This window comes from Apodemus sylvaticus, chromosome 13, assembly GCF_947179515.1.
Source record: "Apodemus sylvaticus chromosome 13, mApoSyl1.1, whole genome shotgun sequence".
Taxonomy (NCBI): Eukaryota; Metazoa; Chordata; class Mammalia; order Rodentia; family Muridae; genus Apodemus; species Apodemus sylvaticus.
In genome coordinates, this window is record NC_067484.1 from 27,739,187 (window position 1) to 27,766,049 (window position 26,863).

The window sequence follows — 26,863 nt, forward strand, 5'->3', positions numbered from 1 at the left end:
AAGGGGCTTTCCATTTGTCAAACCACACTGAAGTGAAATGTACCCCTTTCAGTCTTTCAGTTCTGCACTTTTCTTTCTTTCTTCTTGTTTTTCAAATCTGCCCAAACCTCACGGGTTGCTAATAAAACTTCTCCCATGTGACCTCTGGTCATAGCTCTCCAAGGTCAGACTGGTGCAACATACTTGTAAAGGTTCTCTTATGGAAAGTTCCAGAAATGGAAACTCATTCCTAAATTTGCTTCTCTGTGAGATGTGATAGGACGGGGCTGCTAGGTGGCTCATCTCAAGTGTGAAATAAATTACTGAATAAAGAAGCACAATATTGGTTGGCTAGAGAATATATTTTAACGGCTTAATACCATCTCACTGAGAACTCTCCCACGTAAGTGATTCATACAATTCCCAAAGTTCAAAGGAAAAAGAGAAAAAAATCACAAAAAGCTAAAGGCATAAAGAGCAGCATGCTGTTCTCTCTAGAACAAACCCTGAGTTTCTCATCAGTGACCCTCTGTGAATGACCTCAAAGGCCAGGCTGTTAGAGTTTCAATGTGAACTGTCCCCCACAGGCTCATGTATCTGAACACTTTGTTCCTAGCCAGTGGTGCTGCTTTGGAAAATTCTGGAAAACTGTGAGACACAGGGCCTGGGCAGCAGACACAGACTACTGTAGTTACACCACAATGGGGCCAGCCTAGCTCCATTTATGCTCAGTTCTCTGATCCACTGAGATGTAGTCATTGACACTGCAAGCTCTACCCACCAAGAACCGTGCCCCAGGCCATGCTAGACTGTGTCTCTTCAAACCATGAGCTCAAACAAAACTGCCCTCTCTAAAGTTGCTTCTCTCAGGTATTGGGTCACAGTAACAAGAAAATTACCCAATGCACCTGTCAAGCATGGCTTAGAGTAGAACAGTAAATTGTGACCAGCAAAGCCTTATGGTATATGAAGACCCTCAGACATCCAGATATTCTGTGCAACCGTGTGAGAAGTTTGTCAAGGTTGATCCACAGGGAAGTTGCTGCCTCTGAACCAACCAGTATTTTCCCTTTAGGAATAGCTGACTGTCCTAACTAGCTCTTCCCTCAGGAAACCAGTACTGGCAGAGATCCATCTGTACTAAGAGATCACCACAGACAGCAGAGGATGTGAGCAGATGATCATTTGGCAGCAACAATCTTCCTGAGCCTAAACTTATTACAAAGCCCACAGGAAGTAATTTTGGGCCCACTGTTAGCCAGATATCTTTCCTATGTGAACAAGTACTATTTCTCTTTAAAGACTCTATAATGCTACATTCTCTGAAGGTTATATTCATCTAGCTATTAAAATGACTTTTAATTGAAAACTTCAGATAAATAAGTCTTTGGAAGAGAGTGGCACAGAATGGTTAGGAACCTTGCATGATATTCAATCTTTGGAAAGTGGTAAATAACTACTGGTATTAAGTACAACCAGTTCCCTTATCTCATTTGTCTTCTGTGAATAGTCTTAAGAAAACTTCAATTGCTTGCTGTTTGAAAATGCAAGACACAAGTGATTCTGGGTCTACTTAAACCCTTATTTAACTTAAAGACTCATAATGGACAATCAAGTCAAATTTAAGTTTCTTGTCACAAAAGAAAGTGCCTACAGGCAAGCCAGTGATTATCCCTATTCAATATATCACTTGGTGATGTGATAAATATTTATTGCCTGCCTACAATTCCATTTGGGAGGAAAAAGAGGGTCTTCATTATTAAACCCCACCATGGACCACGAGTGTCTTGGTGGGCATTGCACTACTCACCCATTATACTGTCTGTTCCGTTGGCAGGGGGTGTGCAGGAAGAGGTGCTGTAATGGTTTGTGCCACTACGATGGAACGTGGACATCGGAGGAAGACTGGAATTGATGTCTGCCGAGGAGTGGGATGGATAGCTCTGCAGCAGGGGGAAGAGGGAAGACCACAGTCAGTCATGCTATACTTAGTTTTCTGATGCTTCCTTCAGAACTCACAATATTGCAAGGGAGATGCATTCAGACTTTCAAAACAGTCAAGCAAACATCCTGTTTTATCTGATAGCTTCCATTTTCTAAACAACCAAATACACATAGATCCAAAGTTGATCTGTGGTTGCATCAAATGTCAAGGATTATCATAGCAACTCAGGATACCAAGGAAAGATTAAAAAAAAAAAAGTCCCAAAATCTACAAATTATTGGTTAATAAAAACAAAATCATCTCATAGACTTCAGAAACAAACACAGCTACTTCTATTATGTTTCCCTGTGGTCTGCTAAACATCTGAAGAAGATTGTACACAATGAGCACAACACACAAATCTCCAGGGTTTGTGCTATACTGGGCCCAGGCCTCTAGTCACTACATGGCAGAATAACAGGGACTTTCTTCCTTTCCAGTTGAGTCATCTTGCTCAGTGAGTCTCGGTATTGTGAAAAAGATAGGAAATGAAAAAGTTTTCAAAGAATTAAAAGCTAAATCTCTCTAAAGCCTGAGTGTGAGAAAGCTTATGTTAGTGGTCTCACTGAATTGATTTAGCATCAAAAGACTTGGTTACGCTTTATTTTGCTATGAGTTCCTCCTTTGCATGCTGCATATACACGTTAGCTGACTAGGAAGTAAGAACATCTTTAAATGGTTGCTGGGCTTGAGGCTTAGCTTCAAATTCAATTCTACAACAGTTGTTCAAATGATTGAAGGTGGCACAGTAGTTGTCATGTCCCCATCTTATGGGGAGAGGATCACTGAAGGGACACATAGATTTTAAAGGACACCTCAATCTATCTTTTCCACAAACAAACAAACAAACAAACAAATAAACAAAATCCAAAACCAACCAAATAAAAAACCCAGAAGTTGAAACTTGCTCTCATTTTTGTTTTGTTAGCATTTGGATGTGCCGTCAATGTCAAAGAAAATAAGCAAAGAGAAAATTTTTTCGTGGCATGTGATAACAGTTACAGATTTTTTATTATATCATTATTGGAGATGCATCTAATTACTTAATTTAAAAATAGAGACTAGGTAATGGATCGTTATTATCTCATGCCTAGAGATGCTTTTTAAAATGTTTTTATAGACCTATTAGACACTGAGACACTGGCTACTAAAGTACACTATTTTAAATAGACCTATTAGATACTGAGACACTGAGTACTAAAACCAGGGCATTTGTTAACAAGGAAGGAACGTGGTTTCTTGGTGCTGGCCAACTGATCTGCCTCTTCCTGGATGACCCTCCCTTTGTGTGCCATTCCCCTATGAGTTCAGCTCAATTGTACCTGCATTCTGCACTGCCACCTCACACTCATTCTTGGGTCAGTCATTGCCTGCTGTCCAAGTCCACTCCTGTAACTCCCTTAAGCGGAGGGAATGGAGCTCAGAGGTCCTCATGCTAAGCAGTAAACATACAATGACAGCCCATGTTTAGGGACTGAAGTATGACTTGTTTGAGTGACTAGCAAACAGTCCAGGTCATGCATCTACATTTTAGAGCTCGGTCTGACACATGGATGTCTTCTGTGTATAGACAGAGCTAACTTTCCCCTGGGCCACCAGTGAAAACTCATTTACACTGGGGACTTGAGTCTCCCAAGTCACCCATACAATATTCTCTAAATAAAAAAAAAAAAAAAAGACAAGATAAGATACAAGACTGGGAAAACCAAGCTTAGAAGAGTTGGAGCATAGCTAGTTCTATTTCTGAGATAAAAGATTATGATAGGGAGAGAAAAAAGAACTATGTGGAAAAGGAGAATCAGAGAGAAATACAATAATGAGAAATATTTAATAAATTATAATAATTAGAAGATGTGAAGCAGAAAAAGGAAAATCATCCGTAAGCCTTTTTGGACTCTTTTTACTTTATGGAAATTGGAGAATAATTTAGGGTATAACCCACAAAGGGTTAAAGCTACGTGCAGAGAATGTGAAGGAAGAGAAGCAATCCCCAGAGTTTAATGGGGAAACTGATGCAGTCCATACTAAACCAGTTACTTTCAGACACACAGTGAAAAGTAGATGCTGAAACAAATTATTGAGATTTATAACTAGATTACTTTTCACTAAGTAGTATCTTCAAAACTAACGTTATCGGAAAGGTAATAAACATAGCACAAAGAACATTAGTGATGGCAAATAGTGTCTCTTAGATGATTTAAGAATCAACTTCTCCATCTTTCTCCAGCTGTCATTGTTCTTCCTACTTGCTATAAAGGTGTGAGGAGAATGTGGGCCATTCAAGTGCATGGCCTTCCATGTGCAACCTCTTTAAGGGTTTGTTGTTTGTTTGTTTGTTTTGTTTTAAATACAAAACAAATGCCCAAAAAACAAAGACTCTCTGATACCCAGCTGAGAGTCTATTGATCATAAACATTCACACTGGTGATGTTTGCTATTGATCTACGGGTTGGTGATTTGAAAATTCACAAACCTAAGAATTAGTAGTATATACTAAGAATGAAATAGCACTATAGGCCAAGATAGTGTTCCGTATTCTTGGTACTCGTGGCCTTTTGTGACAGATATTTCATGGCCATAGAGCTTTCCTGTGTATATAGTTATTAGCATCTTTTGCCTCTACCCACTGGATGCCAGTACCATCCATATCCCAGCTCTGACAACAAATATGTCTCTAAACATTGTCCAGTGGTTCCTGAGGGCAGCCTTAAAGCCAATTTGTAAAGTACTGATGTACAGAAACAGAAGACAAAGTAACTTTCATTATGCTAAGACTTCAGATGCCTCAGAACGCTACACCATGCAACACTGAAGTCCTGTTAGGCAGTGAGGACTCCATACTTCTTTTACAAACAACTTGGCCAAGTTTCTCCAAATTTAAATTTTCTATAAAGAGCCATTTCAAAGCTTAATCACATAGTCCATTCATTGGGGGTAGTTCTGTGCGTGTGTCTGCCACAGGTAGCAATGAACTATGGGATTCAGTTGTAAAAGCCAAAACTATAAAGGAGATTTAAAGACTTAAAACTGGTGACAGTTGGGGGTGAAATGCATGGAACTGAACCATCCTCATTACAGTTTATTATACCATAAATGATGACTCTCACCGTGTTTCCAAAGGTTTTGACTTCAGAGATAATATGGTAGTGGTCAAATTACATCCAAAATTATCAGGGAAGCCTCTGGCCCTTCTAAGCTAGCCCCTTTTAGCATGCAGCTAGCCAACTGTTACAGACTGGAGCTGTAAGGAAACGTCGCTATTTTCAAGATGAAAGATGCTGACTGCTGTTGGATATTCAAATTATTCCCAATCAGTGTCAGAGTCTTCAAAGTCACTTCATCGAGAGATTGTCATATGGCTAAATACTGAAATTACAATGATAACTAGATGTAATAATTCAATAGTTTCACTCTCAGTGGGAAAACTCATTAGGATACATTACCAGAGACCTTATTCATTTACCCTTTAAAGTAAGGATCTTAACTCTCTGAAATTTGCTAACTGGTCAAATTAAGAACGGGAACCTGGGCTCAGTGATGAACACATGGCTCTAGCACTGTGTCTTCTCATGTGATCTGGGAGGCACTGCTTTAAAATGACACTGCATCGATTCATTAGAACTTTTTCTAAAATGTGCCTGGCTTCTGACCTGAAATTATGTTTTTTTTTTTTTGTTTTTTTTTTTTTTTGTGCATCTAAGCATCATTTAAGAGCTCCCTCCACGTGTAGTGAAGTGGGATAAAATCATAACATAATGCATAATTACAAAATATGATTAAAAATGAAGTAATATAGGAGAAAGAAAAATAACTTGTGGACAAATCTTCAAAGGAATGAAATTCCAACATTTAACAAATCACTCCAAACGTGAACTTTTGCATGTGTGCCTTATGCATAGGACATGTATGTGGGCATGCAGGCACATGCAACTGTGTGTGCACACGAGGAGGCCAGAGCAGGATTTTGGATGTCTTCCTCACTCTCTGCCGCAGTGCCTTGAGACACTTTTATATATGCGCTTCTATATTATGATTCCTAGGCAAAGTCAGAATGGTTAAGTAAACACGCTTCCAAAAGATCTTCTAATTACAGTTGGTATTTCCCTACACTTTCACTTGGATTCCTCCAAGCAGGGGGCGGGAGAAGAGGCAACCTGAAGCTCCGTTATTCGCTCTTTAGTGAAAATGTGCTAAAATTTGAGATGTTTCTGCTTTACAGTTGAACACAGGAGAGATAAAAAATGGGCACCTCCCATCACTGCCACCTGCTCCTCGGGAAAGTAAAGGTAAGTGACCGCAGGGGGTCCTGTGCTCTAGGACCAACTAAGAATGATTTTCAAACATTGGAACTTCTATATCTGGACTCTTTTGGACATCAGGGAAGAAAGTAAAGATTTTTTCTTCTATATATGAAGTGATTGAACAAAAAAGAGGTGAGATTAGAGGAATCCGGAAGGAATTTCCCCAATGAGGAGAGAGAAGAAGTTATAAATGTGAAAACAAGGGGAAAAAAAAAACATTAAGAAGAGAAGATGAAGTCACAATCATAGATCATAGACTTTCCTTCACACTTGTGCAGTTTGAAGGTATGTGTGTGTGTGTGTGTGTGTGTGTATCAGTGCATGCACATGAGGAGGCTAGAGCGTACTTTTGGATGTCTTCATCACTCCCTGCCTCAGTGCCTTGAGACAGGATTTCTCACTGATCACAAGGCTTTTGTTTTTGACTAGAGTGGCTAGCCAGCAAGCTGTTGGGATCTGTCTTCCTTCTCCTATCTTCTTCCCCAACGCTGGGGTTACAGGCACACACCCAACTATTTACATGGGTGCTGGGGATTTGAACTTAGGTCCACATGTTTACAAGTACTCTTGCCTATGGACTCATCTTCCCAGCCTAAGGGCCATACCATTTTAATCGCATGTTATTGAACAATGAATGCAAGTCTCATGTGGTCTGCATCCCATATCCAACTCATGGTGTACACATTTGATTTTACTCAATGACAGATTTAACTATAGAAGTTGATTCTTGCCTGTGGTAGTTCAGATGGTTGATTCCTTTAGGACAAGGAAATATATGAAAGTCAGATAGTAGAAGCCATGGGCAGAGTGGAAAAGCCTAGCTATGAAAAGACGTAATATTTCACAACTCAGCAGCTTTTACTGGGATGTTGAACACAGCAGAACATGAGTGACACCTGTACGGAATTAAAACTTAAAAATCCAACCAATGGGAACATTCCACCATTTGCTATTCCGAGGCTACGTAGAAAACAAAAACTTTTCCTCTCGGTCACCATAGGTCAAAATTGACATGGAAATCCCTGTCACCTCAAATCCTTCTCACTCTTTCCTTAGCAGAGCATTCTCCAGAACTTCAGACAGTTTAAAAAAAAAAAAAAAAAAAAAAAAGACCAGGCACTGCAATGGCAGAGGCCCTGTGACTCAAATCCACTGTGTTTATGAACCGAAGGAAGCTGACATCGCCATAAAGAAAACAGAACAAAACACAATAAACAAAGGAACAATGGCAGAGAGGCTCTGGAAGGTTTACAGAGGTGATCCGCTTCTATCGAGCCTTTGATCACAGAAACAATAAAACTTGAAGAATAATAGGCGAGGGCTATTTTTGCCTCTTTTTGCAGAGTCCTTGTATACACACAGAGATGAAACGCATAAACTAACTAGCAGTGCTCTGCCCGTCCCCAGGAGCCTTCCTTACCAAACGTTCATGTGGATGCAGGCTACAGTAGCTGCTAGACTGTGGAATATGAGAAGAATTGCCCAGCATTCCTCCATAGCCAGGCTGATTCATCCCACTGGAGGAGCTCCAAGGGTCACTGCTGTGATGGCCATCTGTAAAGGACAAAGAAAACCGTGACTTTTCTGAGGCACCCAGCCTTGCCTTTGAGAATAGGGTTTCTTCATATACTTGAAAATAACCTCCCGTTGTGTATTCATCTTTGTGTTGCTTAGCTGATGACATCACGCGACAGTCATCGTTACATTTTCCCAAGTGGCTTTTTATATCGTTAAACAAATAGAAACATTTAAGTTTGTGTTCTTAGTAAAAAAAAAAAAATAAAGATTAAAAAAATCAACTGGAAAAGAACAGAAGATGTTTCTCTGCAGAACAATGTCAAGCAAGCAAGGTTAATTCATGTTGAAAGAAACAGTTCTTTCTACCCAACCCCAATTTTTATGAAAGTAATCTGAAAAGTTAAAGCATTTCCAAACTTCAGGGTGAAAATAAAACAGTTGGGATATCACAGAGTTGGCCTGGTTGCAAGATTGAAGAGCCTATGATGAAATGACTACTGGAAAAGAACAGCCCAGATTTAGAAGGTTGGATTTCATTTCTGTGCCATGCACAAAACAGAGAATTAATGTTGGGATTATCTTACGGTAAGTGGGGAAGAGGATTTTCAATATTTCTGTCCCGGGTCATTTTGGAATTTAGTATGTGCTACATACTACTATCGTAAACTCTCTTGATCAATGTGACGAGTAGGTGTGTATTCTAAGATAGATATCACAATATGGAATAAAACTGACAGTCTCTGGATTTCATAAATATATGAGGTAAAGAGTTTGAAAATAAGTCATAGATTTATTGTTTTAAAGTCGCTTTAGTGTGGAGGTAACCTCTCATACTAACAGTGGAATGGAAGCTTAAGATTTCTTTCACTCCCTGGTCCTAAGGTTATAGTCTGTGATTGTTTAATTTTGATTTCTCAAAGAAACCTAAGGCCCAGAGACAGCCTGAACCACTGCTGAGTGATTCACTAACTTTCCCCTCTTTTACCTTTTGAATAAAATTGAGTATTGGATTCATACCAGGTCATCAGCTTGATGTTGAAAGTATGCAGGCATTCCTTGCTGAAAACAGGCTTGTTTCCACAGTAACATGTATGTAATCATAGCCTTTTAAGATCAGGCGAATTTCATCTGATAGTTTATTTCATGAAGCTGTCTCCCTGCTCCGACTGACTTTTTAAATTCTGGAGTTAGAATTTCAGAACTAGTCTGGTCATAGAACATAAAGGAAGAGGTGGTGGATTTCCACCTGTAAGAAGTGTGTATGCATGCCTGCGTCTGTAATGTTGACAACTGTAGACTTGTAACCAAAGGATGAAAAGATACAACATAAGAGATCCCAGTAGCGGGTTTAAAATATGTTGGCTGACCATCTCATTGCCCCTCTGCATCGTGTTCTTCTGAGTCCCTCCGTGACTACCTTGCATCTCACAGAAGGAACTGCTATACGTGAGACAGAATCATCAGGTCACTGCTCCTGCCTGGTCTCACCATGTAGGAACTTAGTGTCTTTAAAAAGTAAACTGGTCTTAGTGTGTGTGTGTGTGTGTGTGTGTGTGTGTGTGTGTGTGTGTGTATGTGTGTTTTGAAGCACATGAAGGCCAGCAGTCATTCTTCTGAGACAGTGTCTCTTGCTGTACCCAGAGCTTTGTAGTCTGGGTAGGCCGATGGCCAGCAAGCTGTAGGGATAGACCTGTCTCTACCTCCCTAGGATGGGAGCACCTGGAATCTGCATGTGCATTAAGGATCCAAACTCAGGTCTCCATCTTACTATAACAAGCACTCTCCCCTCTATCACTCCCAACCCAAAGTTAACATCCCATATACTTTAGATTTAGTAGGGGATATGGAAGTTTAAATGTCACCTTAAATTTAAATAGGAAGTTCAAGACCCACTAACACTTTGAGTGGAGTACACATCCGACAAATAAATTGAGAAAACGGATCACTGAATAAGCATTTTCCTGAAATATTCTGACAACTCTACGCATGGGGTGGCAATACACTTTGGATTGTTAACACAGCATATTCTCCTCGATGCAGACTTATAAAAATATGTATTTTACATAAATTATGCTTTTCAGAGTAAATTAATATTTATCACATCCTATGATCTTGGCATAATGTTGTTTTGAAAGAATAGAATTAAATGTGTGCAAATTAATTGTGCTCATCATAAATGTCAACTGAAGGGGTTTTTTTGAGTATTCATATGCAGAAAAAAACAAATCAGTTCCCCATAGTTTATGGGGTGAGTCTGGAATGGTACCTACTGCTTTAAACTACCTGGCTTTTTTGCTATGCACATAGTTCAAGACAACAAGTTTCTCAGCCACACAGAGGGATTTTATTTTCCTGTCCATTTTCGTGATGAAAACCTGAATTTTGACATGATAAATCCTTGAGTTGGCAGCATCTATAAGCATCTGGAGGGCAGTTTCTCCAGCTGTTTATAGTCTAAGGCAATGAGCCCATGGTCATGGCACAGAATGTACCCAATGTGACTAGCCACTGTGTCCCTTTGAGAGTTACACCTAGGCCAGGTCACAAAGATAGAGGAGGCCTGTGACCATGAGCTCAGTGATGTATGGAACAAATTCTCCCCAATCCCAAGGGACCCATTCTGTTCAGTTTTAACAGATTTTCGGTGGCACTTCACATGTGAACCAGCCATTAACTGAGCTGCCATGGGAGGGGAGGGTGAGTCTTCTCTCTTCACGGCAGTCTTGAGTATCCCCTTGGCAATCTCAGTGAGATACCAGGCAGTTCCCTTAGTATTGCTGCCCTGAATGTGTCCTCATTTCTGTATGTCACTGTCCTGATGGCCGTGTCATGTTGCATCGATCCAAGGCATACCCTAGTATGGTACATTTTCTTTTGCTCTAAAAGTTCCTCTCTCCAGATGTTCGGTGAGACCGAACGGCCCATCCTCTAGTAAGGTAGGCAATTTAAGACTTGTGTCTTTACGGAAGTTCCTGGTAAATCCTACCTCTGAGCTCAGAGCATCTTGGGACTAAGAACATGATAGCTGGAAGTTAAAAATCATAGGCATAGGCATGGCAAGGCTGGGATACACAGCTCCTTCTTCTGAACAGACCATTTGTGAAGTAGCTGCTGTTGTTGTTATGATCGCGGCATTTTCTAGTTAGTAGAAAGGAGCTAAATGACCAGTGGCAAGAATATAAGCTCCAGGGAGAAAGAGCCATCTGTTTTTGAGTAAAAACAATGGACAAATGAATGGAGCACAAAGTCACTGTCAAACAGAAAGCTACCAACCCCTGCCATGCACTCCCTGTATGTCCTTTGGATTTTTCTTTTACCTTAAGTCAATTAGCATGTCCTGGCACAACTTTCACCATGCAACTTTCCCATGGTTCAGTGGGTCGCTGAGTCCTCAACGAAACCCTCATTCTCACTTGCCCATTACTAAGTGGTTCCAAAGTTTATAGATGGCTAGACTCAAGGGGCATCTTTTTCGTCTCGACAAAATACAAGCTCTTCAAAATGCGCCCTGAGCTGTTTGAGACGTGTCTAAACATGCACGTTTGGAAGATGGCTGAGAGACTGATGACCGACCATCTTGGAAGACCAACAAGGCATTCATTTTATGCGAAGCAATTTAATTTTAACCTACCACAAGTCAAAGGGCTTTAATGTAAGAGGAAAAAAAGTCTTCAATAAGCTCTGCTTAATTTGGTAAGAAATGCAATTCCTAAGAAGGTAAATACTTACTCTCCTCTGCTGCTGTCTATGATTCCCTTTCTTTGGCCCTGTACACAACACAAAACAGCCTGTGGATTTCCCAGTAGGCAAAGAAGCACCTTACCTTGCATGAAGAAGGAGCTAGGGAAAGTGCTGGCTGCCGGCTTGGAGGAAGGGTAGCCCGGCGAGTCCCTGTTGTAGTCGGCAGTGCTGGCTGAAGGAGCGTAGACCTGAGGAAGGAGAACCGCATGAAATTTACTTTCAACATTGATCAAAGCATCTCTACATCCATGATTTGGTAAGAAGCTGGCACAAGATGCTAAATTTGGATGCTCTAAGAATCTAAGCCTGATCCAACACTAAAAATACTGCTTCTTTTGAATACAGGGAAAAAAAAAAACAACAACAGTGCTGTGTATTCGTGTCAACATAAAATAAACAGGAATGAGATTTTCCAGTTCGGGCGAGAGCACAGCAAACTATGTCTTAGTGGTAAATATGCTCTGCAGGCCATGGAGTGGCCCCGATCGACAGATTCCTTTCTTTTTTAAACACAGATGGCCCATGAACATGTTAGGGTAAAACAGAATGTTTGTGCACAGTCTCTCCCCAAAGACAGACCAAACCTCTACCTTTCAATTAAAATTTTCACTTGCAGTGTAGGAGGTAGGAAGAAGGCAGAGAGAAGCAGGAGAGAGAGAGAGAGAGAGAGAGAGAGAGAGAGAGAGAGAGAGAGAATGAATCAGGAATAAGTGAGAAGCACAACTATATCTTGGACTATTAATCCCCTCAGTGTCTGCAAAGAAGCAGGAAGGAAGACATTAAGTGCGGAGATCAGCGCAGGACCACCAACAATCTTTATGTACACAGGAAGAGGGGGCTGTCTCTTTTTAAGTGCTTATTATATTTCTGTGTACAATAAACTTGAAAAGTGTGCCAAAACCCTAATTTACTTAACATGCGTTTACTGGTCCTCACGGGGCTTCGGGAAGCAGTTCCTTGTAAAAATAGCACTCATGTTTGCTTGTTTGTGTTTCCTTGAACAGGACAGCATCACAGAGACGCATAAATTCATAAGGTATAGCTTAACTGTGATTGGTTCTCTCTCTTGCCTTTTCTGCTAAATATAATCTCTCTTTTTTTCTTTTTTAATTCCCATTTTCTTTTGCTCTCAAAGTTCCTCTCTCCAGATGGTCCGCAAGAGCGAACGGCTCATCCTCTCAATGAAGATGGATACCTTCCTGCCTCCATTTTGAGGCAAGCAGCGGCTCACAAACTTGGCAGTGAGCCTACACTGATATTCACAGGTCACAGAGAGAGGAGAGGAAATTCACCAACAAAAAGGCAGCAGCGGGATTACAGAAAAAAGAAGAAGAAGAAGAAGAAGAAGAAGAAGAAGAAGGAGGAGGAGGAGGAGGAGGAGGAGGAGGAGGAGGAGGAGGAGGAGGAGGAGGAGGAGGAGGAGGAGGAGGAGGAGGAGGAGGAGGAGGAGGAGGAGGAGGAGAAGAAATAAAGAAGAAGAAGAAATAAAGAAGAAGAAGAAATAAAGAAGAAGAAGAAATAAAGAAGAAGAAGAAAGAAAAACAAAGCTTCACTTTGCCAAATATATATCAAACAAACACCCTAAAAATTATATAATTCTCTCAGAAGAAGCATGACTCAACGTGTAAGCGTTAATACCAGGGTTAGGATTTCACGAGTAGGTCCACAGAGACAGATGCAGGAAATGTGCCTTTGCATCCATACATCAAGTAAGTGTTCCACACGCCCTTGAAATTCTGGAGGTCCAGGACATTAAACAAACCAAACCAAGCTAAACAGAGCCATTCATGCTCTGGACAGCAAGGACGTCTCCCCTAAGTCATGGAAGGATTTAAGTACTACTGCTTTTCATAGTTTTCCATTTTGTAATTTTCGCTATTACTTCCAGGGATGGATGGTAATTTATGTCTATTTCTAGAGGGTTCATAAGGGACAGGGGAAGCGCCACAGCATTTCTGAAGTATTTTTAAGAAGCAAAGAGGGAAAGGCAGGACAGGATCCGGCCTGGGTCTTCCCTGTGAACTGTACAGCCAACAAACAGGTGGTGTGCTACAATTCAGAAAGCCCAAAAGGGGACTAGATGAGTGAAAAAAAGATTCCTCCCTCCTGCAAAAAGTGTGAAGTGGCCATTAAGTCACTCGTTCAAGTGACAGGCTGTACACACGATGGCTGCTATATGTTCACTTGCCTCAGCCTGATATGCAGCTGGACCATCCGTCTTATGTAAGCTGACAGCGCATAGTATTGTCTTCCACATTTTAGAAATTCATGCATATTTACTGAAAAAGATGGCATTTCCATTCTATGTAACTACCTGTGTGTTAAAAACTAGAATCAACTCTTTGATGATAATCTATAGTTTAATATTAGTAATTACTCTACCACTATTACACTTAAACATATACAGTACAATAGCAATACTTTTTGATCATATTAATATGCACTCTCTCTCTCTCTCTCTCTCTCTCCCCCTCTCTCTCTCTCTCTTTCTCTCTCTCTTTCTCTCTCTCTCTCCTTCCCTCACTCTCTTCCTTTCCTCTCAGACTTTAAATTTTGGTAACATTGTTTCACATCTTTGGAGAAAATTGACTCTATGAATTACTTAAAATAGCTAAGGGTAACATTGTTTAGGAAAATTGATGGATACTGCCTGCGTGTGAAAGAACATCTGAAAGATGTAAAGATTTTAGCATACACACTAATGTGTAGTTTCTGATACCCTGATATGCCATCGCCAATTGGAGACTTGTCACTCTGAGACAGTCACTCTCTCTGTTTCGTAGCCCTGGCTGTCCTGAGACTTGGTATAGAGACCAGGCTGGCTAGGAACACAGAGATCTGCCCCTCAAGTGCTAAGATTAAAGGTAAGCCATCACACCAAATGGAGACTCTTTATACAAGATGAAAATGTCTGTGAACCAGAAACAGAGCACATGTTTATGATTTTTTTGAAGATAATTTCTATGCATCTTCTGAAACACAGAGGTGTTTGCACAATAGCTTACGGCAAAGGGATGACATCACTCACTGTCCCTCAGAGAGGGTGTTTTCTTGCCTCATGTCATTTTAAGGCAAATGCTTTATATTTTTGTTTGTAGAAATTGATATTGCACAAATCTGTTTTTTGAGACGTTGACGGGGTTCCTCTGCTTCTATGTCCCACATTCTATTTCCTTGCTTAGAGCTGACTGGTGGTGGCCCTGGGGATGACATCGGAGGCAGAGCCCAACTCAGGACACATTCTACCACTTGGGTATGTGCCAGCCCCCATGCACAAGAAAAAACATGAATCTGAACATTCATAAAATTCAAAAATGGAAGTTCAAGTAACTGTTGTAACACGCAGAACCTGTGAGATCTGCACACTTGTGTCTTAGTCTTTGTTTCTGCACCCTTTGTGATATGTCATCACTTAGAGTGGCAGTGAAGGTATGTGACAGCAATGATAATGTCCACACTGCCTTTAATGTTTCAGATTTTAAGGACAATGACAGCCAGTGGGCAGTTGCTTGGCTTCTAGTTCACATAACTATTTGGTCCATGTGGCAATTTCTATAAGATGCCTTATAATATTAATTTCAATAAGAACTCATATATTTGTTGTTGTTGTTTCTAGGTCTGTAGAAAGATTACTTATCTAACTGGAATTGTTTAAATATCAAATAACGGGAGAAAAATATCAGCCTAAAAAAAAAATCAGCCCAATTTGAAAGGAAAATTCCAAAATCAGTGTAATCTATTTAAGAGACCTCAATAATGAATAAAAATAAAATGTCATGAGAAACAAAAGCTGCCACTCCCCCAGGAAGGCAACTTAGATCAAGATGGATACTGGACTCTGATCGCCCCCCTCAAGAGGAAGGAAGGAAGTATGAAGTATTGCCAAATTAGAACTGGGGAATGTTGGCTGTAGCTAAGAGGCCATCAGCTCTCCACTCAAGTCATTTGATGAGTGGAGACCTCATGGAAAATAGAGTATAATGCATTCCACACCAAAGGTCCGCACCACCATCCTGTCTCACAATCCTGGACCGAAAGTGAAATCATAGAACCAAAATACTCTTTCCAGGTAAAACTGAACCAGAGCCTGATGGGAGTATAAACATAATTTCATTTTACAGATAGAATTTCTATTGTGGCTTAAGAATGGCTGTAAGGTGCATTAGCTGTCACTCAATGACCTTTTCCATAGCCATCAAGAAAATGAGAGTCTGAGTTCATCTGCCCATTAAAAAGAAAGAATCAAACAGGAATGCCCACCCACGAACACGTTGGAGGGAATGTGGTCATAGACCTCCCCCCTCTTGGCCTATAGGTTTCAGTTAGGGAGATTTAAACCGAACTAGGGTTGTAGTTTGTTCACAACCTCTTGTAGTACAGTTTTTGTGGTAGCATTTCACAATACAGTTCTTCTACCTTTCACAGTGATGAGGCAGGGTGGTGCTATCAACAATGTCCTTCACTCATAAAGCTGAAGGGAGAGAGGGAAATGGACTGGCCCACATGAGCCTGCTCTGACTGTTGAGTTCCATCAACTTTTAACCTCTTGTCTCGTGATTCCTCTCTGTGAAATGGGAGTGAGACCTACTATGCACACTAGCGAGATGAGAATTGTACCACATGTGTAAACTAACTAGAATGGACCCTGACACACAGTGAGAATGCCAAAAATTAATAATAATAAAGTGCTTGTGTTCAGGTCTTGTTGCCACTAGTTTTCTTAAGTGTACAAATATAAGTTAGAAAAGTTCACTCTCGCCCATTAAAAATGTTCTGTACCATAATAAGACAAAGAGAACAGAACTGTTCAAACTGTTAAAACTTCCTTCTTAAAGATGAGGTAGTCTCCATTTTTAAATTTCAATGCCATCATTTTCCTCTCTTCCTTCCCTTCCTTTAGCCCCTCCTCTAAATGGATAGACTCTTTGATTATTATTGTCATACATATATCTATATGTATACATGAATATATAAACACAACCTGCTGAGCCTGTTTTGTTGTCCGCGTGTAGGACAAGGCATTCTTAACTATCAACATGAGCTACACTTTTAAGAGAGTTTACAAAGAGTCTTGTGGGATCTCATTAATCTTTTTTCCTCTATAGCAGTTTTATTTGCATATTGTAAAGCAAGTTTATTGTGAAACCATGCATATGATAAGTAATGTGCTTCCTGAAAGGGAAACTATAACTCAGAAGACCAGAGAAAATGGCTGCAGACTATGTAATATGATATATCAGTGGTCACTGTGTGCATTGGATGATAGCCACAATATTGTACAGAAGGTCTGTGCTGTCCCTTAATGTTACGTGATTCTGTAAGTAAAATGTGAATATGTCATTTCCAATGAGGATTGTGATCAGCGAAACTGCATGAGGCAGGAACTGAAACAGAATGATGATTTCAGATCCTTTCTGAGAGTCACTGTACGATCCACAATGAACAAAATTACCACATTAAAACAGTGCCACAGATGCCCAAGTGCTGGCTTGGCATCTTGATGCTACTCCACTCCCTCCGAGCTCAGACCTCAGGAAATCTCCCACTCCTTCTCAACTGTGACAACCCAACACTCACACAGGAAGGGTTTAGCACATGCTTCAGGTCTGTTGGCCTTGGTATGGCCTTTCGAAGCCTCCTAGCTGATCATCACTCAGCAAGAAAGTAGAACCCCAATCCCTACACTATTTCCTTCAAGGAGAGGGCTTTCAGATAGAATAAAGCACACCTGAAGGGTAAGGTTATGTGCATATTCACAAGACTGAGATGGGCAATGCTAGGTTCTATGTGGCCAAGCTAAAGTAAAGCTGCTAACTGACCCACAGAGAAACAAGAGGAAGATGCACTTGAGAACCAGTCTCAAGACTAGACATGCATTGGCTTGGCAGGTCCTGGAATTACTCAGCTATGAACTGGACGCACAGGGTTCAAGTTTCCACTCTACCAATTCATTAAGAAAATATGACAAAGTGATTCATCTCCTGGAGCCTTGGTTTCCTAGTTTGTCCAATGGGGGCAGTTCTCACCGTGAGCGGGAGTGCTGTCCCACCAATCATAATCCCTAATACATCACAGGCACTCCATAACTGCATGGAATTTACACTTTGTCAGAGGCTTCCTGCTTGCTTTCCAACAGTGTGTCTCAAAAAATGCGGTCTAATATGTTAGTCACTAGGGACCTAAGGATATTTTGACTGAACTTAGTGAAAAATGAAACAATTTGCAGTTGTCAGTCACCCTGGCCATGCTTCAGATGCTCAACAGCAATAGGCAGTCATTGATTACCATACTGGACAGCATCAGCACCAAACTGTCTATACATAAAACTTCCTGCTAAACAGTGTTAGGTAGAGACAGGACTATCCATAAGGAGTGTCTGGGCACAGTGCCACCCACTATAAGGAGATCTACCTCAGCAACAACAGCTTAGCTATGACTCATTTTCCCCCAGAAAACAGGAGCTGTCTTGATGAGTTGGTGGGAGGGGCAAATGCTAGGTATCCCTGGTATAGGGCACAACTGGTACACATCCAGCGTCCATCTGATGAGCTGACAGGACACTGCAACCAGTGTCCTCTTCGTTTTAAAGTCCTATGTACTATTACATACTTGAGTCTTTTTTTCTCCTTTCATAGCCATCTTCTAAAATGATTGCAAACGGTGCGGTGTAACGAACAGCCTGGAAGAGTAGCTGTGAGCCTAGATCTCAGCCGACATTGCAAATGAAGCTCATGAGCTGCAAGTTCACTTCCGGCCACTGTTGGTTGTGATGAAAGAATTTCAATTGGACGTGGACTATCGCTTTTATTTAAAAACAGTAAAAGGCTTCTATGTTTTTCCAATTAGTTTTCATATTATCTGTGACTGGATCCCCTTACCCTATATGCTCTGCTTTTATGGCCCTGACTCCCTTAGGACAGACAACCTTTTATATCAGTTCTTCAGATGTTTGCTTTCCCATCATGTCACCTCTGTACCTGCTGCCCTTTGTTGCACTTCCTGGCTTCATGCCTTCAACATTCTAATGAGTTCAACCTCATTTTGCAAAATGGCAGCAGCTAGAAAATGTTTCCAGGTGTGTATACAGTAAGGCAACTCTTTTCCTATATGAAGTATCCTCTTCTAAAGGCTAGTCTAGCATCCAGACTTGAAATGGCCAGCAAGATAGTAATGATAATTAACAGACTCAGATGACAGCTCAGCCACATACCCTAAAATGGAAAGGCAGTTAATCATGCAAGAACTCAAGACCTATGAGACAAGAGCAAACTCCAGGATGTACATCCCTCCAACTGATATATTTTCAATCCTCACTGGTAATGCAAGGTATCCTGAATGATGAAGACAGGACTCTTCCTCCATATCCAAGTGATGCTTACACACTATAATGTGATCGCAGTACTTACATTTGGATATGCAAACACTATTGCATACATCTCTATTGACACATACTTCTTACATATGAAGAATGTATGAGATAATGACATTGCAAAGATCTTATTTCTAAAACTAAAACTAAAAGCCTTGAAATTTTCAAAGGAACTATTCTTAAATGATTCACAATGAAGATTTTTTTATTTCCCAAACCATGTTTAGTGGCTCAAGTGGGAGTGGGTAGGTCATGGGAGAATATTTCATGACTATTCAAACATATATAAAATTTACCAAATATATGTTGATACATCTATATTTCATTGCTACTAATAGAACAATATTCTCTTTCCATTCCATCAGATTATGTCATAAAACATAGGAGAAAGAGTATACATGTATTTCCCCAAAGGAATTCTTTGAATGTATTAATATATTTAAAATAAATTCCTATAAGCAGACATCCACACACACTGTCATAAACACCATACATCAATGTTCCCCTTCCAAGTAGTAGCTGAATCTTGATTATCCATTCATGAGCAATGAAACTGGAAACTAAATCCTTTAAGTTAATTTCAACCAGTAGATTTTTTTTCCTTATCAAGCAAATTTTGATTTTTGGGTAAAGGAGTAAGAGATCTATCTACAAGCGCTTCTATCCCTTCCTTGTCTGTGTCTTTGTCAATCAAAGGAAAAGCAGGAAGTATCAAGAGGATGCAGAAGGCAAATGGAGAGAGAGGGAGGAGCCTCAGTAGGGCTCAGACTGCATGTGGACAGACAATAGTCGATACCCTTCTCTCTAAGCCACTGTACCCATCTTGCTAGGGTCTCTGTGCCCACACAGATCATAACCATAGTGATGCTACCGTGTGTGCCTTCTACTCACAAAGTCCAGCAGGAGCCTCAGCAAACCTGGCATTCATTATGGCCAGGAACCTCTGTCTTATTTGTTCTCTCTCAAAATAAAAAGGCAAGGCTATCACTCCCACTCTTTCTCCCATGGATAACTTTGGAATATTTTTCCAAATCTCTGAATCATACCTTTGACACACATAGAGATGTCCTGGAGCAGGGAGGTGTGTGGGGGCACACGAACAGCAACAAAAACCCCTGCTTTCCGCAATAAAGAAGCACACTTGAGACAGAAGTACTACTGCTAACAGAGTAGTCATATTGCACCTTGGATGTTTACTCTGACCAGTGCTTTCAGAAAGCATTTTCCATTTGGGGTTACCGAGACCCTGAGGCAGTAAAATGGCCACCAGAGACTGAGTAGGTTTTCTCTGCTATGATGTCACATACACATTTGAGAGTCTTTCTATATACACCATGCTCCTGAAATCTCACAAACGCTCCAGCCGTAGGACAAGCATGGGTCATCAAAGAGAATTAAAGGAAAGCAGTTAATAATGGTGTCTCATCTTGACACAATTTTCCACCACTGCAAAGAGATTCATGTCCAAGGCCTGCGAGGATCCAAGTTCTTGTCACAGCTGACAGGGCCAACTGACGATGACACACACTGTTGACATGCTACTTTTGATAGGCCAGGCATGGCTCCAGCCAAACTGTGCATATAATTTCATTTCCTTCCCTTAGCCTATTGTTTTATTCCCATTCCATTTTCACAGATAAAGACTGTGAGGCACAGAGTTTAAGTGACTGCAGTGCTCAGTGTCATAGTTATGACATAATTATGACCCAGACAATTAAGTGGCATATTTGAGATTCAGAATCATGTAGTCCTGTTTCTGTCTTGACCCTTTAAGCAGTGTGACGGTAAGTTTTGATGGCCATGTACAGCACTCTCCTAAGTGATTGATGATGTCACTCCTACCCAAAAGCTTTGCTGAGTTATGGCCTGGGAGCCATTTTATTCACAAAGGACACAGGAAGGAGGTCTCTCTCTAGACAATGGAGCTCTTGAGAGCTGCTACAAGAAACGTGATTTCTAGAATGAGGTTTCAGGAAAAAACAAAACCAAAAATGAAACAGCAGGTATACGTACAAAGTTGCTCATTGGCTCGACAGACAGATAGACAGAGACAGAGAGATAAAGTCTGATAAGAGTTCCATGGGAAGTAGTGATGGGAATAATCCAGGACTAAATACAAGGACAATAAGAAGATAGAACATTATCATCCATGTATTAAAAGACAGTGTGGACCCAGGCCTGCCTGCCTAGCCCCCAGCTCTAATACTTCGTTTTATTTTCACAACCGCAGTACTCCTTCCTGCACTTGGCACCAACTGAGCAGACGCTGCTTTTGCTATTGCATTCAATTTGCTATATCACAAAAATGTCCACTGCCAACATCATGAGCCCCTTGACTTGAACTGCAAGTGTCTTAGACTCATCAAGTTACTCTCTTGAAAACACTGACATGCACCCAACCGGGTCTGGTTGAAATCAGACTTCTTCCTGGTTCTGTTCCTTACATCACTCATTCCCACGGGAGTTGGCTCCATCACAGGCTCAGGATTGGCACAGAGAAACCACTGTGGATGTTAAGCACATCACAGCTCTTTAATATGTTCTCAACACCTAACTAAGTTGTTACCCAACTTCTATTTATCGCATGTTCATCAGAAAATTAAAGGTAATGTTAAGACGATCCTGATGAATGATCAAACTATGTCTCATCGCATCATATCTTCAATGGCTATAACTCTTATCATAGGTTATATCTTTATTTTCACTAATGACAACACACTCTTGATCTCTAGGTATGTATAACAGATCATCTCCTATCTCGATGCTTTTTTTCACCTACAGCAGCCAAATGGTACTTTCCTGATGATAAGTACTGTGCCATTAGGAAGTGTTGAAACATCAAAATAGTATGTGTTGTATCTGCCAGTAAAGAGCTCTGTGACCTCTAAAGATACTGTTTTCTCAATTATGTAAGGGCTGAAAATCTTCCCCAGGAAAGCTTCTGACTTTACAATAATGACAAAAATGAACTCTTACTCCAGTGTTATCATTGCCTTTTATCCTATACTGCAGTGGCCTCCAGGAAGATTGTGTAAGGCTATTAGTATACCTGGTCACAGAAATAATAAGGTTAAAAGCAGTATTCCTTTTTAAAAAGGCAAAACTGTTTGGGTGTATGTGTGAATGTATAGTGCCTACCACAGAGGTTCAAATCTTACCAAATATGCTCATGGAAGCATGAATAAAAGATTCTATACAAAATACATGTCAGAGTAAGAAAATATTAAAACAACATAGGGAAAGACAGGCATTTCTTGGTTTCATCAAATAGATCTCAACTTCTCATTGCATTGTTTATTGGGCTTTCTGTAGAAAAGAAATTCTAGCAACACCACCTTCTACTTCTTGTTTTTGAACCCTAGCATCTGGGTTAATGCCAATAGCACAGATATTTACTACTGTGGTGCAACTGAAAGAAGAGGATAGCTCAAGTGTGGGTACCATTTAGGAGTGGAATAAATCCATTCCACTCCTAAAGACCTAGATCAAGGCATATGACTATGAAGACTAAGACCCTGAAGCCCTGGAAATATCTCCACAGCCACAAGAGCATTATTTAGTACATCTTCCATTACTACCCATCTTTTGCAAGGAATGCTACAGTTCCTTAGAAAGAATGAGACGAAAATGACAAAGGAATGAGGGACACATAGGGTGGAGAGTGATGGGGTCAGTGGACAAGAAAATGCCAATGATTTTATACTTTGACCTTGTGAAACACTAACGGAGCAATCTCTACTTCTCTGAACTCAAACATCTTCAGTTGTTTTGCTAGCATAGAGTAACAAATACAGACAGTCACCATTCCCATGTAGCCAATTCCTGTCAGGAAGTGAGAAGAGGCATGAAGAAGTTGTTTCAAACACAGAGGGTCACAGTTTCAGAAGAAGAGACCCAAGAAAGAAAGATGTCAGTGAGGTATGCACTCCAAGGGAAACTGAGAAGATTCGAGCATGCAGAGGCATAGGTGACCACCAGGTGTGTGCTTGTATCAACACACGCTTTCACAGTCAGCTTAACTGCATAAAACAAATTTGGTAATATTCTATGGTTGATCCACTGGTCTCAGAATGATTATGAAAAACAGGACGTTTTTCTGGTTTAAGCCTTGAACAATTATCTATCCAAGTGCTGACCATCCTACCCATGGTGTATCATTTCAAAGTATTAGGCAAGAGAAGGGATGTGTCTAAACCTCCCTGTTGTCATACAACTGAATGGGTCTAGGAATCAGGCTATATCTAATATCTTTTCAGTCCAAACTGTAGGTGAGATGTGACAGTTCTTTAATCCAAATAGCCTTACAAATTACCAATGGTCCAGGCTACCTAAAGGATAACGTTCATATCAGTAAATGATATTTCATGATGGAGATTAGAATTACCAACAAACCCTATGCTATACTTTGAAGCATTTCATTTGACGCTGACTGATGTTTCAAACAGATGCCCTTGTCTCCTGCGTACCAAGAGAATTGTTATGAACACTGAGTCTCCAATCTGCTAGAGTTCTGAACAGCCATGGCACACTGCAAAACTATTACCCCATCTCCCCTTTCACTGAGCTGAAAAAAAAAATAGGAATTATCTTTTTTTCCCTGTTAAAACATATGGCCCTAACTACTTTCAATGGAAAACAAAGGCATGAAATAATTACCAAATGTAGGACACTCTGTGGCACAGATTGAAATGAAAAAAAAAATTGGTATGCAAATTGTCAACATATATAGCCAATCAGCTTCCTCTCTGTTACTTATTTCGGTGCCCACCTCTTCCCCATGTTTCCCCACATTAAGGGAAAAGTTTAGGTAAAATCAACCAGCCATAGTTCCCCAGCTTAACTCAGAGCAGAGCTCCCAGCAAGGCTGAAAGGTTCTGAATGTACAAAAGGAATGTGGGGAAACTATTCAATAAGGACCAAGTTATTTTAAAAATTCTTAAAGGAAGTGAGGGATTAAAAAGAGCCTAATATTTCTGACAGAGACATGCAAAAGAAAAATAAGTAGTCAACAATGATTAGTTTGTGTCTTTAGGTACATTCAAAACATAGTTTAAGTTGGCTTTCTTTAATAGTGAGATTTTAGGTATTATTTCAAATGATAATTTTTTTTTAATTTTGGAGATAAACAGTTTAACGATTTACTACCAGTGATCTTAATAGTATTCTGGAATAAGATCAGAATAAATAAATGTAAACAATAATAATTTCTTTAACAACATAATCACAGTACATATGCTCCTTTGAGTTCTAAGAAATGTAATTTTTAATAGGGATCTCATTTTGTCTAATAATCTTGAATTTTCAAAACAGAAATGCAAAATCCAGATGATTTCATAATATGGAGAAAAGGGAAACAGTTCAAAATTTGTTCATGGCAATTAATTAGCAAAGATTAGGTTCCTGTCTGGAACTTCCTAATCAATAGGCAGAAAGATTAAAAAGAGAAACTGATATGCATATATTAAATATAAAATATGTATATGTGCCAGTGTATAAGATGATGTCAAAGATGAGAGTTGTAAAACATTGGCAGAAAGAGAGAAAGGAGCTGTAGAATGGCTGGGAAGTTTCTGGAATCATGGAAGTAGGAGCTAGTTTGCCATGATGGTTCAGCATCCTGAACATACCGAATATATCTGAATTGGTTACTTCATATGAGTCAATTTTAGGTTATATAAATTTTACCTTAACTAAAAATCAATCCACCAACCAAAGCACCTAAAATAACACATACCGGGTCTATACTTCACATACCACCCCTAAGAAAAGTTCAGACTCATCCATAGGAAGACAGAGTGTGGAGCATAGTTCTAATGTGCTCAGGTGTGCTGTCATTTTCTAGACAGATAATTTAAGTAAATAAAGTAGCTAGTGTCAGGAACAGAAGCTGCCTTTTCACTGAAACTCAAACTGTTCTCTCACTAAAGTTACTCATAACCTGTCATCAGGGTCAGTATTCTCCCTCATCTAAGAAAATGAGCGTGTATGTTTTTACAATTGGTGTTATAGCATTAGCTATGAAGACTAGCCACTGGAAGCAGGAGAGCATCTTTCTGAACTTGGCTCTGTGACTAAGGACTTGACCACAGGCAGGTCATCTACTCTCTGTGTCCTGTGACATTTATTGGGGAATGGGACTATATTATGAGGTCAGATCTCAGGATATCTTGTTTGCACAACCTGAAAACAAATGGAAAACTTGACAGGTAGACAATTTACTCCTCTCTTTTCTTGAACAAGTCTACAGAGGAACTGGGTATTTGTGTGTGATGTCAGGAGTGATATGGACCAAATAACCTTCTGGCAAAGGCAGTTGCACTAAACGGTATGGGAAGGTTTTTGCTTCTTAAGCTTCCTTAGCTCTTTACTTTTAGAAATTTTTATCTTTTGTGAATTATACGGTTCTTATCTCCCAGAGAGTTTAAAGGCCCTTCGGGGTTGTTTTAGAAGCTATGTTTTAAAGCATGACCAAAATGAAGGCTATCTTAAGAGTAGTGAGGCAATAGAGTGTATCCCATAAAGAAGGAAAACAAAGTACAGGAAAGCAAACTCTCCCCACTTGTAAGATTCATGTATCAGATTAGCAGCTTTGAAGGGTTTCCCCAGAATATTTCATGTGCCTCATTCAGAAAAACTGTCTTCAGAATCATGGATGGGGTTTTTCAGGGGCCATAGGTAAGGTCTGTCCTTTCACAAGGGAGAAGACATCAGACAGAGGTAACACAGCTGGTAAAGAAATTAGGTTGTACAGCTGCCCCAAACTCATGTGCAAAAGGCATTCACTAGCATAGGGTCTATGAATCTGACTTGCTGTGTTTGTGGAACTCAGTTGCTCCGACCTGTATTCTCAAAACAAGACTGCATCACAAGTTGACCCACCATTTTAATCCTCTCGCCCCACTCCAGTCTGAAATGGAACCAGATCCATGAGCTAGAAAGTTATGGCACACTTTGGGGGTGTCTTCTATATGATAAGAACTCAGAACCAGGGTTCACTGTGTAGAAGATAGCACAGAACACAACTCTTAGTTGCATGCACGCTCTAAAAGAGTGCTCCCTTTCCCCTCTAAGTTTTCAGGGATTCCACACCCCTCCACCTGAGATCCAGACCACTATTCTGGCACTGGTAGCTTGCTTTACCCAAATATCTTTCATGCAGCAGGTTGGGTAATTCTGTCTATCGCCAACCCCCTCCCCATCTTCCCTAGTAAGGGAAGGTAGTTATCTTCCAGTTAGTAATCCTGGGGTGTGCTGCCTTGGTTTCCCTTTGACTTCCATTCCTACAAGTATGGAAAAGGGGCTCTCGTACTTGCCCCTCTGAGCCCCAGGTTCCTGATGATCAGAATTATCAGAGCACCTTAGAAATGTTTACAACTTTCTTCTATCCATCTTCTTCAGTTATAATCTAGTACTTGTTCACACTAGAACTGAACTGAATTTTCAGTGGACTTGCTTAGCTGTCCTGCAAAGTTTCTAGCCACCTTTAGAATAAAGAATTTAGGAAAAATACACTCAAGTGTTTTTTTTTCTTTTTAAAGCATCCAAAATAAGTCCTCCCTAAATAGGAAAGATGAAATCTACTGCCTCCTAACTTCAAACTGATAATCTTATGTGAGAAAGTGAGTCCAAAGAGCAGATACAGGATTTCAGCCAAGTGCATGTCAAAGACTCACAGTTGGTAGAAGAAGCCTGAAGCTCTGGCTATTTTTGTTCTCTGAATTCCCTGTGTTCTGCTCCTGCTCTTAAAGCCAGATGCTGAAACACACAATATCAAGGAGAGAGGATACAAGGGCTCTGAGGACTCTGCGGTTGTCCCAGGATTCAGAATCCCTAACGTTGGCTCTGGTGAGGGCAGTGCAGGAGAACAAAAGCTGCCCCTTCTCATCTCTCTTCAGAGTTCAGGCAGAGAAGATAGCAAAGCCTCTCAGCTAGCATCTGAGAGAGGGAATACACCATCCAGTTTCCTTGACT

At 40.4% G+C, this 26,863-nt stretch overlaps 1 protein-coding gene across 8 annotated transcripts in view; it reads right to left on the bottom strand.

Moving 5' to 3' along the window:
• Tcf4 (transcription factor 4) overlaps positions 1–26,863 on the bottom strand; it is a 347,921-nt gene that overhangs the window by 44,627 nt on the left and 276,431 nt on the right. For all 8 annotated transcript variants that reach the window (XM_052201427.1, XM_052201430.1, XM_052201429.1 and 5 more), the window contains 3 exons: positions 11,606–11,711; positions 7,685–7,818; positions 1,790–1,922 (listed from right to left, as the gene is read on the bottom strand). In XM_052201427.1, the coding sequence (XP_052057387.1) occupies positions 1,790–1,922; positions 7,685–7,818; positions 11,606–11,711 (373 nt within the window). The remainder of the gene's footprint in view (positions 1–1,789; positions 1,923–7,684; positions 7,819–11,605; positions 11,712–26,863) is intronic.